At 34.1% G+C, this 17649-nt stretch overlaps 1 protein-coding gene across 2 annotated transcripts in view; it reads right to left on the bottom strand.

Annotated features, from left to right (window-relative positions):
• Window positions 1-17649, bottom strand: part of UNC13C (unc-13 homolog C) — a 164487-nt gene that overhangs the window by 83642 nt on the left and 63196 nt on the right. For both annotated transcript variants that reach the window (XM_035553925.2, XM_035553924.2), the window contains 4 exons: window positions 11976-12117; window positions 4660-4829; window positions 3072-3187; window positions 2120-2283 (listed from right to left, as the gene is read on the bottom strand). In XM_035553925.2, the coding sequence (XP_035409818.1) occupies window positions 2120-2283; window positions 3072-3187; window positions 4660-4829; window positions 11976-12117 (592 nt within the window). The remainder of the gene's footprint in view (window positions 1-2119; window positions 2284-3071; window positions 3188-4659; window positions 4830-11975; window positions 12118-17649) is intronic.

The following is a 17649-nucleotide window of genomic DNA, read 5'->3' as shown; positions in this document are numbered from 1 at the left end:
TTCCTAACTAACTTAAAAAAGTTGTGCTCTTAAGTATTATGTGGACTACCCCTCAAATAGGGATTACTGGTAATTAAAATGGAACTTAATGCAAATGGACATGGGTATTGGGGCAATGAGATCATAGTCTTGGTTTCCTGTGTGAATTACTTCTGACTACCAATTTCAAATTCACTTTCTTATTATACTTGCTGGAAACGCTGGGCTTGCAGTTATAAACAGTAAGGAAATTGGTGGAAAAGGTACAGAAGAAAACAAGAACAGAAAGAGGACAAGCCGAAGTAGGTCATGTAACTTAAAATGACTTAGAATTTTTGTGCAAGGATTCCTGAAAAGTATGTTGCAGTATTTGCCCAGTTCCAAGTTAGATGTTCAGACTAAATTTACTTCCTTTTAATCAAAGTCTGTATGTTATGTTTTATACTAATATAAAAATAAAGCATCTTCTTAATATGAAAATGGAACCCAATGCTAACCCTGTTAAATGAAAAAGCTTTTAAAATGCTTGCATGTCAATTATATTTCTATTTTTACAATGCTGACTTCTGCTACATTTGAATTTTAGAAGTCAGTTTCAAACTTTTTCCACTACTCTGATTTTTTCCTGTAGTTTTTCACACAATCATAATAAGGACATGAAAGAGGAGAACCTTCAAAGTCACCTTTTCAATTAAGACAGCTCAATTGAGTACAGCCATGCTGTACTGAAGTAACAAGCTACTTGGGCCGTAGGTAAGAGGAAACACTAATGCTAAATAGAGACCTGCTTTATTTCCCAAGCAAAATGGTAATAATAAACCTCCCTTGGCATCAATAGCTGTTGAAGATTCATCTCCTATAACCCTGAGTTATTTTTTGTACGGATAGCAAGAACAACTTTATCACTTTAGAGATTAACATTTTGGTAAAACTGGCATATCACTTTAAATCAAGTTATAAAATTATAATACTATGCTAGTTAATAAGTACCGTATATTAATCAAGATGTAAAGACATAAATGGGTGTTGGAAATTTAAACATGAACAACCAATCCCTAGCAAAGAATAGGAAATCAGAAATTCCAACTTCTATTCATGAAACTAGTTCATGAATTCCTCCACAGGTAGTAGGGATATACAATACCATGGGGGAACTGTCAAGTATAATTAATTCTTCTGTGCAATGTTAAGGTCCTTGGAGGAAGAACATTAAACAAGTATATATTACAAATATACCCTCTCCCTTTCTAATAGGCATCCAGAACAATAATTCACAATGAACTATATTAAGGGAAAGAGATGCTCATTGCAATACCAGATGTTGTCATTACATTCTGCAATAGAAAGAAAATGTTATATGTTTATGTGCCCTCATACTATAGAAAAAAATAATTCTTTAAGATGTGCTGTAAATAGATGGAGGAAACAAAATGAATGTTCTGATTTAAAATTCCATAATATCAGCTTTCTATAGTGTCAATGAACTCATTTGGAGTCCTCTGCTTTCCTATGGCTGCAGTAGAAGCAGAATATAACCCCTTTCACTGGCAAACATTTTACTGGACAAGGTAAGAATATATGATAGGGCTCTTGTATCACCAGGCTTCTAAGCTCAGTGGTGTTGTATTCTAAAGTAATCAGACAGGTACTTCAATATGGACAATGTAGTAATATGTTCTAATACTATTAAAAATGGTTTGCATGAATTATGTATATAATAGAAGGTTACTATAGCCATTACTGGCATTCTATGATTTCCATATTCCTTGGAAAGAGTATGTAGCCTGTGAAACCCTCTTCTAGATAGTACAGTAACCCAATCCCATCTAATACAGTGAAGTCTTTCTGATCCTTGCCACACATAAATATCATAAGGATTAAGAAATACATTAGTGATAATACCAGTAACAGTTTATAAAATATTTATAATATATCTTAATGCCATTGCATCTGAGCAGCCCTTCAATGAGAATCAAAGGGACACAAAAGACAGGAAGAATTATAAGTCAGGAACTGGGGTGAATGGAAAATGAAAGCACAATGGCTTGAAACTCATTAGTTTTCTCACACATTCTCAACAGTAGTGTCAAAAAACAAACAAAAAACAACAGCAAAAAAAACCAAACATGAGAATACTTACGTCATAGCTTGATAAATATATTCAATTCCATAACGCATTGCAAATTCATCTACAATTTCTTGTGCAGCATCATCAAAATACACCTTCCAGGCTTCATCACCTCTCACTTCAGGGATTTTTACAACACCATTACCTTTAACTTCCGTCAAGTAATGGAATAGATTCTAAATGTAAGAAATTTTTCAAATAGGAATTTTAAGCTTTTAAATGGCATTCTAAAAATATGTCCTGTATAATCAGCAATATGCTCATTAACTTAGATTTTATTTATTTATTTATTAAAGGGTGGCACCGACAAAATGTCCATGACACTAAATGCATTTGTGTGTCTGTGTGAGTGTGGGTAGTGGAACTCTGGTAGTATAGGCCTATGATTCAGCACTTTGATCTATCTCACATAAAGTCACCTCAGTGAACTGGCACAGAGAGACTGCAAAATAAAGTTGCGCAGAAACTTTCTGTACTCTCCTATACACCCTTGATAATGAATTAAATCATGAAGTTATAAAGAAGTATCAAATACAATCTCTGAAAGACACACACCCATTCATCAGTGATTTTATTTTTTTACTTATTGACAAAAGTAATCTATATGATTTCTCTACTATACAGAAATGGTTAGTCTTCTTGATGCTAGCAAGCATGTGTGGAGGATTAAATACTAAAAAAAAAACCCAAACCACTGTTGGGGGAGAACTTTGTTGACTCCACCTCCTCTTTTTTTTTTCTTTTTTTTTTTTTTCTGACTCCTGCTGGCAAGAATGATCTATTGATGCTACATTGTGCCATCTGACTATGAACCTTGGTATGCCAACCAAAAATAAGCTCATCCTGAAGTGTCGCAGTAGTTTTTATCAATGTTCTATTTTTTTTATCACATTTTTCTTTATCTGTGCAACAACTGAATAGTAAGTTCTATAATAGCTTGCTTTCTTTAACTTCTCCAACATACCTCATGTAAACAGGTGTACTGCACATGGTAGGGAGCAACTTTCTCCTCTCCTTTTATTTCAACACTGATTTTCAATCTTATAGCACCAGAGACAGCAGATTTATCTGTACGTTTTTCTGAAGGGCAGAAAAATAATACATTAGTAACTATGAAGAATACAAACTGTCATTTGAAAAACTTTAATTTAGAGCCAGAAAGTCCTGCTGTTGAGAACAAGATAATACCTTTTAAATACCTCACATACAGTTCAGGCCATGAAGCTGAACAGGCTGCATAGCACTTTAAGCAACACTTTCCCTTTTTCAATAGAAATTATTTCAATTTTCTATCTGGTATCTGCACTAATTATTATTTTCATTATTAACATTTTACTTTAGTTGTGAAAACTATAGCAACAGCCCAAACTACTATGTCTTAGAGAAACTTAAAATGTTAGAAGAAATCCCTTCCAGTTCAGCTAAGCTGAGTCTTACAGAAGAAATTATATAAATAACTTATTTCTAAAGCTAGTCCATTTAGTTGCTGTCATTGCTGCCAGTGACAACTGTCAATGAATAAAATTTGGAATTCATAATGACACATCTTATTTGTAAAATATCTTATTTGTAAAAAATATCTAATTTTAAAAAGGAAATTAAGCAAAGCTTTATTTCCATTGTTAAAAAGAAATCAAATACACATCCATACATTTTACTATGCAACAAAACATTGGCCAGGGAAACAAGGACCATTGATAAGGAAACAAGTGCTTTACAATTTCAGAAAATTATGTCACACAATTCACCTGAAGTATTTCTGAGAACAGGCAACCTAGATAAAAAAGTTACTGACAAATTTTTGTTATCAAATGTAGGAGATTAACTTTTAAATGGTTACTTCAGAACACTTATTGCACACTAAGGTTTTCAGAATTAAAGAAGAGTTTTATGCTTAGATTTAGATTAAGGGATTACATTCTGAGACACACTATCATTGATTTACTTCTGGTTCAAAGAGTGATACTTCTTAAGACCTGACCAGACAAGAACGTACAATCATTAAAGATAACAGACAGCATTTTGAGCTCCAGCAGACTACCTTTAATTTAAGACTAAACATGTAAACACATTTAACATGTGTAAAACAGAAGAACAAACAAGTTTCATGAATAATGATGGATGTAAACAATGAAAAACAAAGATGATTAGGTATAGAAGAATGGTACATATATAATCTTAAAAAATGTAATAAAGTGAATGTACACACAGAAGATATTCACTAGTAAAACTTTTTATCATATAATAATACTGTGAATGGACCAGTCTGAAGTGATGGCTTTTCTTACATTTTTTTAAAACTTTTATATTAAATTGAAATATTTGTCTTTGTTGTGATTAGTTTGCTTTCTGTAATTATAACTCTGGATCGAAACCCAGAAAATATCTTTTATTTTCAAATCGACCTGTAACATCTAAGATTTTAAAAATTGCATATCAGATATTTAACCAAAGCTACATATTCTGAAGTACCAAATGCTGAGATTCTACCTAAATTTGTTAAAAAACAAAACAAAACAAAACAAAAAAAAAAACAACAGTAAGAATCGTACCTAAATTATACCATACATCCATTTCTCCACTCAGTGTTCTTACTTCAATTATTGTTTGCCCAAGGAAGTCATCTGATTCCTTTTTGAAATGTTGTTTTACTCTAGATTTGATGTCATCATCTTCATCCCATACTCTCACTTTTATTCTATCTGTAGAGTTATGGCATTCACTGTAAAAACAGTAATAAAATTAAGCATGTCATATTTAAGCTGCGTACGTTTGTACTGCCATCTAATTCATTGTGCTTGAATTCTGTATACTTGCTTAACTTCTTTATGTGACAGTATACCAACAACTCCAATATTGAGTGAAATAGAAGTTCATACCATATTGCCAGGGGAAAGCTAGAATTAATACATATAGAAAGTAAAGAGAGTAACTTGACTGAATTATGTATACATGTGGATAGCATTTATGAATGTTATAAACTACTGAACATTGAAACTATCCACTAACTTATAATGTGTACTTGTTGATGCTATTACTTAACAAATATCTTAGGAAAGATACCGTCAGATCAAGTATTTTTTCATTCATGAACATTATGTAGTTCATATAGTAGACCACAGAAGTAGTGGCCTCTAATGTAACAATAAAAAATGTAAGAAAATCTTAGAGACAATTTTCAGTATGGGGCACAAAATTTTTGAGTAACTGATTTGTTTTACTCTTCTCCAAGACCTCAGTTTCCCTTGTAAGGAGAAGTAGGGACAGATTGCCATGCACTAAAAAACTGCAAACTGAAGTGGCTTATTAAACCCTCGTGAGTTGAGTTAATTTGAAAAGCTTCTGGATGAATGAGAGTGATCCCAGTGAATAACATTTTTTGGTCCCAGCTCCAAGGTCTTAGTCTGAGACTCGATTAAGAATTCTTGCTTGAATTCTATTCTAAGCACTACCACTGCTCAATGATCTATTTCAGCAATTCCAGCATTAAAACAGTAATACTATAACTTATCTCCCAACTGGTACCCCTCAGGGTGTGTTCTAAGAATTAATTAGCAGTGGTAATAGGCTTTGGAAGTATAAAGTGCTTTAAATGCCATTATTACTGTCAGGGATAATCAGTCACTAAAAATGGCATGCACTTCTACCCTGCCTCACTGTGACATCACTCAATATCACAAAAATATTTGTGCCTGTTCATATTCCAAATTTCAACACTGAAGATATCTCTGGTAATTAAAAAATATGTTGTTTTGTGATTAGCAAGACTAATGAAATCTGGTTTCCTTTTGTCTTATGGCCAACTTCTCTGACATCTAGCAAACTGCAATCATCAATCGCATCTTCTCTCATAATTGGGATTTTCATAATTACCCCTTCATATGGACTCCCTGGTGTCTATTACAGGGTGAGCTCATACTGAGGGCACTGTTAGTATCTCTCATCTCCGTTTGTCTGTTTTCAGAGAACGTGACAGATGCAGTATTAGGGAATCCGTGAGATTTCTTTGAGTGACTGCAAAATTCAGAAGTTATTGGCAAGGACATATAAAAAATAGGAAGACATAGATGCAGATGGATCAAAGAAACATCCTTGTCTTAAGAAAATAGGCTATACCCAGAACCAAAGCATATAATGTTCCTAATGGGTAGCTCTGATTAACACTGACAGAGCCCTGAATTGCATTTAGTTGTGCACTCAATAGAAATTTTAAACAAGGATTTTCTACTGTGGTATATGGAGATCCACCACTGGTGAGGCATTTATTTGACCCTCACCACCATATCTGTGCTGTTAGTAGAAGTCTTGTTCTTGTTTTGCTTCCCAGGGAGATGCCACCTCAGGGAAATGTACTTCAGTACAAATACCATGTTTTATTCTCCCGAGACAACACATATTTCCCTCTAATGTAGCTGATTAAGCTACATAAGCTGATTAAGCTGATTAAAGTAGCTGAATATTTATTCAGATGGTCAGCACCACTGTGCCTTTCCCTGATTCATTCATCTTTCCTACATCTTTTTCTGCTTTAATTTTAGGTTAGTGAGACATGGTGGTAGCACTACCAATGGGTTTATACTCACATGTTAATCATCTTGTCTAAACCTTTAGTGATCAGTCAGGTCTGCTTCTACGTGTTTGTAATGTTCCTATTCGAGACCCCAAAACTTACATAGACTTGTGATGCTGGAAGGGACAGGGTGGATGAATGCATTTTTACTTGCCTGCCCTGCAACATTGAGATTGAAGGGAGATTTACTATCAAGCTTACAGAGCTTTCTCTGTGTGATGCTGTTTACCTGCCCAGCCTCTCAAAAACAGCACTATGTAAAGAGATAATGTAAAGACACATCCTGCTTTAGTCTATCTGATAACATCTTTGAAGAACTATGTGGCTTTGCAAAAATGTGGGATTCCTACCTCTGCTTAATCTGTCCAGGAAAATCAGCCCAAAGAATTCAAGAAAATGCAATGTATGTCACTCTCAAAACGTTCCATCTTCTAGCCACTCCCTATTACATGCTTAGTAAAAGTGTGCACTAAGGTGAGACACAGGAAATGCGAGAAGTAAATTGTTCTTTAGCACACAGAGACTGAAGGTACTGACACTTTTGAAAGCTGAAAACGTTCCTCTATATTCAGATAAGATGGATAGTAGAGATAGTTTTAATAATTTATCAACAATCTGGTGTTGCTATAACATTTCTGCATTTACAGAATACTGCACAGACATGAACTAATAATCCTCATGGCATTCCTGTTTTTATGCTAATGGCTAGAGTAATGAAAAATGTAATAAACAATGTGTACTATAAGAAGACCCCCACATAAACTTACTATTAGCTACACTTTCATGACCTGATTTTAAACCTCATCTATGAGATCTGCATCCAGTGTTAAAATTACAAATAATTGATACACAGTAAAGAAATAACTGCTAGTAAATGAAGATGATGATAGAGAGTGTATGGCGACTAAATTGCCGTTTTGTTAAAAAGAAATAAATTCATAATAATAACATAGTTTCCTTGTAAGTCTTCAGTAAAAAGAAATCTTACATCCACTAACAAATTTGCAGACTGTGAACAGTTAGGTTAGTTGGAGGTTTGTTCACCTCCTTCCCTCCCCCTCCTCCAAAGTGATATTTCTATAACTTAGAGAAAAACATTTTAAAAATAAAATATACTATCTCATTAAAATTCTGCAAGCAATCAGCGAGAAATTTTGGTTATTTCTGTTACACTGTACAAGTGGTGCTCTTTAAGGGAATTCTAAGGAAAAAAACCATCCAGCTGGATACCTGCAAGATGCCAGAAAGTCTCCATCAGAAACTCTGGACTGAAATATCTGAAATATGAAGCAATAGTCAGCTTCAACATGGAGATTTCAACTATCATGGTGTCTAAACTACATCAATGCTGTTTGGTGCTAGAAGATAACCTTTTCTCATCATTATCTGCTAAAATACACAGCAGTAAGAATGATCAGAGACGGTCTAGTTTGTACAAACATGTTTTTTCTTCCCTGAGAGTGACTGGAAATCTTCCCAGGCACACTCAATTGGATTTTATATCTTTACCTTTAATGGTATTTTCAGTATATCACCAGGAAATCTTCAACAATATCAGAGATCAGACAAATTCTAACAATTTAATGATGACCCTTATTTTGGCCAAGTGGCAATCATTGTCTTCACAAAAACCTCTTCATTGATCTAATTTAAGTCACCCAGTGTATGTTTTCATTCACTGAATGGAGTAAGAGATATCCATTGAAGCTATTTGTCAGAATCATATGATGTCCTCGTGACAGCCAAAATAGAAGGAGTAATATAAAATAATCATCCAGTTATATGAAAGACTTCCGGATTAGACAACTGCAGCTGAAGTCTTAACATAATGAGTGGTTGGAGGAAACATGATCCCTTCAGTCTGCAAGGCAATTTGGAGAGGTATGCTTGCTAAAAAACACTGCCACAAACAAACAGACAGATTTCCATATTTCAGCAATTTGAGTCAGCTGTTGAAAATAGTCAAGAAAATCATGAGTGAAGACTTCTATTATTGTGTTAGATGCTCCTAAAGCACCAATATATTTAGAAGTTTGTACAAAACTGAAAACCATACAGCCAACATATTTTTCTCCCCTGTAACTGAGTGGTCTCTCTTCCCATATCAGACAGGTTCAACTAAAGATGCAAGCAGACAGACAGCAGTAAGAACCTGCCTTTGTTATGGGGCTGAAAAAAAAATCACCTATCACTGATGCCTTGTTACTCTTTAAAACAATTAAAAAACTATTCTGATATCTCCTTTCTGATAAAGTGAATAAAAAAAAAAAAAAAGAAAGCCCTTGCTACCTATAATATATTAGTTAAAGGAACATCTGCTGGCCTATTTACTTCTCTAGCTTTTGTACAAAAAATATACATTTCAAGGAAAGATGTAATCTTCCTGTGGTATTCTTTAGTTGATAGTTTACTGAGGTGCATACAGGTGTACAGAAGCTCTCCTGTAGTTATTGCTTATGAGTTCTCACATTGAAATCTATGCCAGTATCCCAGGTTTCTGTGGCATGGACATTTAACAGAGCATTACAGGACGTGCTGTTAGAAACAATCACTCTCTGCTAGCCATACAGTCATATTAGGATTATGTATGATTCTGCAACCTGAATACTGCCCTCACTCTATTTGCTGTGACAGAACAAATGCACACTGGTGAGCCATTTTTTTCCAAGTCCTTGTTTCAGAACAGATTGGGAAATTTAAATGAATGTCTTGGTAATATGATTAAATACAAGATTTAAGATTTTTTGATGTATTTTATTTCTGAATTTAGCATTTAGGAGATATAATGATGATTAGTATTAGATTTAGACAGGACGATCAAACATCACTAATAAAGCCTAACCTAAATTAAACTTCCTGAAATAGTTATATTGATCCAGTTTAGATTTAATCTTGTGATTAAACATTTATAGTTTACTTAATACACTTTAGAAATTCTCATAAGCTTTCAAGTGAAATCTAACACGTTAAATAACTCAGGGAGATTATTTTAGACAGTGTGTTATAAAAATGATTGAAAATATATTCAGTTCAAGGCACATATAGGAGATTATATATGTATATACAGCATATATTCAGGAGATTTATGGTATAGCATTTTTTTAATTAACATAATCGCTGGGCAGCAGATTATAGTAATACCCAGAGATGAAAAAAAATAAAATAAAATTCAAGTTTCCAGTGATTTTATGGTAGCCCTGCTCACATCTTTGAACAAATAAATTTAGAACTTCATACCAAGTTTGCTGAGTTGCTCATCCAACTCTTGATATTATGCAACTCATACAATTAAGTTCAAGAAAGTATTTGATCTCCTGCATTTTTTTACTCACAGTCATTCAGTAAGATATGACAACATCTACTGGAGTAACACAATTCAAAAAGAAAACATGATCTACATACAGGTAGCCTGTAAGAAGTTTATCAGTGTGGTTTTTTTTTTCTTTTCTGAATTGACTATTCATTTCTAGTACTGGCTTTGAATCTGTGTAAGGAATGGACATACATTGTTTAGTATAGTTGGGTTACTTAGTACCATTCCTCAGACAAATAGAAGAGGCAATTAGGGCCATACCTCTTTCAAACTCACAAGGGGAATGATAACCTCTGCAATCAAAAGGCAGCAGATTTCAGTCAAAGAACAGAGAAGAGAAAATAGCTGTTGTGCTACATGACAGGGAGATCATCTCTCATGTTAAAACATTGCACCGTCTTGAAGAAGACAAAGATAATTTCAAATGACTGAACCCTAAGGAATAATGAGAAATAATGTCTTCCTTGTGAAAGGAAAAAGGAAGGAATTAATGTTATATCCCGAAGACAACTATTTTGTTTTGTGGTGATTGGCTATTTTTAAAATTTTCTTTTACACATGGTGACTAACTGTAGATCCTGAATCCTGACTGGGCAGTCTGCAGGATCCTGAGCTGTTCTGTTACTGCTTAATAAATTCATGGATGCTTATAAAAATGATATATCCCCTTTATCATCACTGATACAAGGTTTCATCAGATAAAGTTGTATCAAATTAACACTCAGTTTTGAATAACACTGTTAGGCATAAGATTAATAGACTTACATAATGAAGTTCCATGGGTTAGACTATTGTAATGTGTTACCAGTTTGCATATATTCTCAGTAAGTATACAAATAAGGCTGTGTTGTATTTAACACTGGAATTTTACATCCTTTTAAAATTATTATAATATCATCTTTTCACAATTTACTATACTACTGTTTTCACACACCTTCCATATAATATCTATTGATTTTATCTGATAATACTGTTGAGGGTACTTTCAGGGTAGACTAGAGCTTTTCTGAGCTTACAGGCACACAAAAAATAATTTCATGCAAAATTTTCTAAACAAAATCTAGGGCTTATATTAGCCTTTCAGAATCCTTAATTGACTTTGACAATAGCAGTTAAATACACATCATATACTGTGCCACGTAGTAATCAAGATGAGAAAAGAATAAATGCTGAAATACTTTTGATACACATAGAGGAATAACACTAAAAAAACCTGATATTATTATTAGATTAGTACCATTCTCAGTCAGGAACGTGTTGTATCCTAAAGCAATATTTAAAGGAAAGGAACAACATAGCATAAGTGAATTGGAATTTCCTGTACTGTAATATCTCTTTCTGAAAGAAGTTCTGAGAGCATTGCCAGAGTTAGAATTGGCATGAAATCATATTCAAACGTTAGTAAACATATTTCAGATTGGAACATCTACTTTGTGGTCAGGCTTGAACTTCTGTAATATGCTGACAAAAAACGATACCATTTTCAGTTTGGGGGCTGTAGCCAAGGAAATGAGATGGAAGGATCCTACAAGACTCTCCAGATCTGACAACACTCAGTCTTGGAACCATTACAAACAACCCAGCCCAGAGTCTAAAGTGCACCAGATATTATGATGTGCCTCAGTTTCACCTATGGTAATCATACTGTTTAACAATTTTTTTTTTTTTAACTTTCATGGTTAGTGTCTGAGGCATAGGAATGCATCTAAGGTCAAAGTCCAAACAATTTATTACTGAAGTTCCCTATAAAATTAGAATAGACACCAACAATAGATTCCTCAACAAATATGAGATCTATGAATACTATTGATACAGTTATAACAAAATTGTATGCTCTCCCCATTCAGAGCTATTTTATTAATGCTATAAATGTACATAGTACAGAAAACATGCTTTCAAATTAGGTAAGTTTTTCACTTGGTAACATTATATCACCTAAAATATAAGTTAAAAATGCAAGAAACAATGTCATCTTCTATACTCACAAATAGAATTTCTCATCCCATACTGGATTCAAGTTTCCAAAAATAGTCTTTGTTCTCCGCTTATTTTTGCCAACTTGCACGGTAACATAGGGGTCACTTGAGCCAGTTTTGTCCTTAGCTTGTAAACCTTGAGCGCAAAGCACTGCAACAAAAGGAGAAAATGTGCTTTAGCCCTCATAAGCCTTCATTGCCAAGAAATAAATGAAGTGGTGACAGCAGCAACAGGAAACAAAGACCTCAGAATGAGGGCTGCTAAAACAAAGCTTTCTAGGTCAATTTTCCCAGCTTCTGTTGCTCTGGAGATAGATAAGGTTTTTTCTAGCTACCGTTCTGGACTGAATACAATCTACAAACATTGTTTAATAGGCTAATAATTTTAGATTCAGTAGAAAGCACAAAACAAATATCTTTCTTGCCATGTATAATCCAGATACTCTTCTTAAACTTTGATTTCATCATCACAGCAAAATAATACTGATGTGTAATTCAGCTTGAGCCAGATGATATCCTGAATCATAAAATCTTCTCTTTTTTTTCTTCCCCAAAATAAAAAAATTAAAAAAAAATCCCAAAGATCAAAAGAAATTCAAAATGAAAATCTCCAGACCTTCAAAAATCTGCACAATGGATTATGAAACTAGACATGAGGAGCATGGTCCTGACTGTAATTTCTCATTCTCATGTGAAACTATGAGCATTTTCACAATAGTTTCCATTCTACCATAAACAGGATGACAGTTCAGATCAGTTGTTATCAACTGTTTAAGTATTAAGTATAAATGACAGTTCATGTGTGTATATAGGTAATGTATATATGCAATTTGTAGCAAATATAAATACATGTAATTTGATTTTTCATCATAATTAGTAAAACTGGAAATCTCAAGAGAAAGGAAAATCGACAAATAGCAGCCTACTAAACCCAGAGAACTGCCATTAAAACACTTACCGTGGCCCTAAAATCAGCAAAGCTAGGTTTTATTATTTTGCACATATTATTTAAAACATATCAGCAGTAGCATTTAATAAATATTCTCTGTTGTCAATCATTGTGGATGATGAAGCTCCTTCAGCATGCTCTGAAAAACGAATACATAAAAATGGCACCTTCTCACTCTGTATATCAGCTACCCATGTGGTTCCAGTCACATCTGCTGACTTCAGTGAAAAAAAAACACTGAAGTTTGTTACTTTTTACACACCTCATTCTTGAACAGATTAACTCTTAGGAATGAACTAGAACATCTCGTCTTCCCCGTTCACTGCAAATCTAAAGGAAAAGTTTTAGAATGCAAGGAAGTACCTCCCTCCACTTTTTTTCTTCTCTCCTTTTTTTTTTTTTTTGTAATGTAGAAGAATTAAGTGCCAACTTAGAAAATTTCTTCCAGAATTGCTAGCCATGATACTGGCCTGAACACAAGGCATCCTAGAGTATCCTTTAGAGGTAGAACTAAAAGCATGAATACGATTTAAATATTTTCCTTCACACACCTCTCCATGTCCTCAAAGTTTGGTGACTGTCACACAATTCAACAACTATGCTTTTGAGCTTCACGCCCACTACCTTCAGAGTGGCCTCCATTTTTCCCAGTCCATCTAATGAATGATCTCAGATTGTCCCTAGGTTTCTCCTGGCACATATCTGCTATTCCTCAGCTCCATTGACAGTTTATGTACTGACTCAAAGACTATTGGGCTTTAGTGTGGACAACAGAGCCATGCATAGCTAACAAAACACACAAAAACTCTCACAGAATATTTCATTCACAGTCCACTTTCCAAATGCTTTTCTCCTTCCCCTCCTGAATGTCAGTTCTCCATTTCAGCAATAGAAATGGGAAGTCCATCTCCCAACAAGTCTTCCTCATATATCAAAAACTGCCATGAAATATAATAGTACTATTGTAAAATTTTTTTTGAGCACACAACCCCAATTTATGTATTTGTTGATTTACTTTTAAAAAGTATAGGCATGTAGCACTGTATGAATAATATTATGTACGTTAAAAACATACACAGAAGTTGAAATTAAAAAAAAAAGACATGAAATAAACAATGTTCTAAATATTTTTTTTATTAATGGTACAAAAATACTTTTTGTTATCTCAGAAATTATCATTAATATTTTTAGTGAGAATAAAGTAATTGAATAGGCTTCATTATTAATGAAAATCTTGATTTAACAGTTTGTGATATAGTGATTTAAGATCTGGTTTTAAGTCAAGTTTATTTTGGTACTTGATTTAATGGCTGCCATAGCTGAAAAAGATATCTCATGAAGAAGATACATAAATCCAAATGGAAGAAGTGCATCATTGACTACACCTACTAAACCATGACATATTTTTTCTGTCCCATCCACCAGTTACGCAAAGGGTTTTGTTGAAATTTAGCCATTCATTTTTCCAGATGTCAATCAGTTCTTGCAAACTAATTAAACTAAATTTTTGAATTTTTGTATTTTTACCAAATGGGTTCAAAGCACATTGGAAACCCCTCATTTGGAAGATTTTTTAACAAAGTAGAAAATTCTGTGTCCATGTTTTTTAAGTGTACAGATAAGAGTTTTGGTAGGTGACTTTTGGCAGCAAAGTCTATATGGAAACATTTTCAAATATCTGTTTTCAAAATGTTCTTTCAATAGCACTTTCAAAAAATGTTTCCATTCTCACTAAATGTTAAAATGTCACCTTTGCCCTGAAAAGATAGTTTAAATGTGTTTATTTTTTGGGAAGAAAAAAAAAAAAACAACAAAAAAACCACAAAACTTCATCAAGGAAGAAGTCAACAAATTTGGAATACTTGTCTTTTTGTAAGAAAAAAATTTCTTACTCATCGTTAAGTTTGACAACTTATTTATGTGCTCTGTCATGAAATAACTGGGATTTTTGTGGTCATTCTCCATATCATTAATAAGTATTATACAGAGTCTATTTAAAGGTCTTGCTTTTATAAAATTAACCACACCAATGACAGCCTGTAGCACTTGGTGCATTTCTGGCTCCACAATATTTGCTGCAATAACAGAAGAAAGAGCAGTAACAATATATAGTTTGTGCTATATCCGTAACCTTTCGTCAGAATCCATTTTTTTAATCCAGTTAATAGAACCATTCCACCACTTGCCAATTTTTCCATAAGACTTTGTTTTTTATTAAAGAAGTTTTTGACTGTTGAGAATATACTCAATCTGGTACATCTTTCCTTTAGAGTCCCACAGAAAAAAAAAAAAGTAATTAATGAATTTTATTATTGAAATGGATTCTAGCAAGTGCTACACACTGAGACATGTTAGAAATATCTGTTTTCAGCCAACTCTAAAGTAAACTGCTTACACTGTTTAATTTTTTCTATTTGTTTCTTCAAATCTTCAGCAATATTTTCTATGCATCTTCCAACAGTATTTGTTGACAAAGGAATGCATTTTAGTTTGTCTCCATAGTTTTCCATATGTTATTTTAACCATCTTTACTGTGTCAGGAAGAACAAGCATTTCTGTATGTGGATTTTTTATTTTTGCAATTGAGTTAGAAACCTTCAAAGAGGCTTCTAGAAATTCATCATAAAGTTTAATGAAATTTTTAGAGTGCTGGATTCAGTATCACATGACTGTAGACACTGCTGATTAAAACTGATTAGATCATTAGATAAGAAGGTATTTTGTTTTGTTTGTTTGTGCTCATATTATTAGCATTACCTTCAAAATGCAGTTTTTTGCAGGAATCTTTTTGAGCCACTTTCCATTTTGTGATGGTTAGTTTGGTTAAAACTAGATAATATAATCCATAAACCCATTTATCTGAACACATAAACTACACTATGTCAGAATATGATGAAAGTGAATGAATGAGTAAGGGTGCCACTGAGCAGCCCTCTGTGCCGTGGAATCCCCACTCTTTGCCCAGGACTCCTTGTGTTTGTACCCTACCTTACACAGGTGCCTCTCCCACATGGACTGAATCAGCCCAGTGCCAGTGTCAAGCTGTATATTAAATATTAGTAAAATTTAATTTCTTTCTTATCTCTTAGATTAAAAAACATTAGTTCTAATATTTTCTTCCAGCACCCCAACGCACACAAACCCAACATTGGAGACCCCAAGTCTAGCCTGTTTCTCCAGTTATCAGCATACTTCACTTGATAATGTTTGGGGTTCTCTTGCAGCACATACTGGCATTTCTGGTCCTATTTATTAATACTTGTGCTGTATACCAAGGAATATGGTGAATATTGTAGTGCAACTGTTGGAAGGTATTAAGGGATATTTCAGAGGAAATGTACAAAAGCTCACTTAAAATGTAATATGAACTACATTTTTGGGACTTGCAATTGTGACAAAGCCATTAGCTTTTATTTGAGCCAAAATGCTGTATTTTGATCACAGCTTTACCTGCCCAACACACTTCTGTTCCTATACCAGCAGTGTGAAAGTGATATGAACAAAGCAAGGTTCAAAACTGAAGACACAAAATCTGTTTTATAATAATAGAAGATATTTGTGTGGCCTGTGGAACACTTATTTCTGATGTCAAGCTTCAAGTCACACAGACCCCCATCAATTTGTTATTCTTTCAGATATGGCAGAAAAGGAGAAAGAAAAGAGACGTTTTCTTATTTTCCCTTTCCACTCGGTGGGTCTGATATGAAAGTAGCTGAGCTTTATGAAAGTATAAAACTATGCTTATGGAATGTTTTTTCCGAGCAGAACCAAATATTCAGGCACAAATGCTGCTGGCATTAGCTGCACTGCAGAAGATGACCTAACAGTATAAAATACACAGGGGAAATTATACCCTACTTGCTGCTCCTGATGAGAAGCATAGTAAAAACTTCACCTATAAAGTACCCATAAAATTTGACTGCAGCAAATGCCTTGCAGCCTGGCTTAAGAAGTTTGGGGTTAAGGATAAATGCAGGGCAAAACATTTTTATTTATTTTTTATTTTTTCCCCCTCCTTAAAAGATGGATACATCATTGTGCCAGTGAGGGAAAGAATTAGCAGTCTTCTATAACCCAAAACATTTACCTAGAAGTATATATCTCTGAAACACCAGCAGGGAAAGATTACTACTATTACCTCTCCAGATTATTATCATTTTGCTTATTTGACACCTGTGAAGCCATATCCAGATGAAATACTGTTTCTGCACTTTAAAGCTCTCCAGTAAACAAGACTGACAAACTGGAAAAGGTCCAATGAAAAGGTGCCAGTTTGGTTAGAGTAAGCAGTATATGAGAAAGAGCTAAAGATGTTGGGTTTTCTTATCCTGGAGAAAAAGGAAGCTGAGAGAAAATCTAACTGCAGCCCTCAAATACCAAAAAAGCAGTTAAGAGTGAAAATGAAGTCAGATTCTTAAAACTGCTCAGTGAAATAATAAGAAGCTACAGCTGTAAGCTGCAGCAAGGGAAATCCCAGCTGTATATAAGGAAAGCAATTTTACAACGTGAGTGGTTAATTGCTGAAACTGGTTGGCCAGTGAGCAGGAGCTTGCCCAGAGATGATGTGGAATCTCCACCCTTAGAGAGTTTCGAATCTAGTATGGACAAAGCCCTGAACTTTGAAGTTAGCCCTGCTTTTATATATCGCCTCTTGCCGAGGCTCCGGGGGCAGACGCGTTCTGCAGCGGAGCGGGGCATCAAGACAGGCAGGGCTTTTTTTTCAGCATCGAGGCC

This window comes from Cygnus atratus, chromosome 11 (assembly GCF_013377495.2).
Source record: "Cygnus atratus isolate AKBS03 ecotype Queensland, Australia chromosome 11, CAtr_DNAZoo_HiC_assembly, whole genome shotgun sequence".
Taxonomy (NCBI): Eukaryota; Metazoa; Chordata; class Aves; order Anseriformes; family Anatidae; genus Cygnus; species Cygnus atratus.
This window is presented reverse-complemented; position numbering and strand designations above follow the sequence as displayed.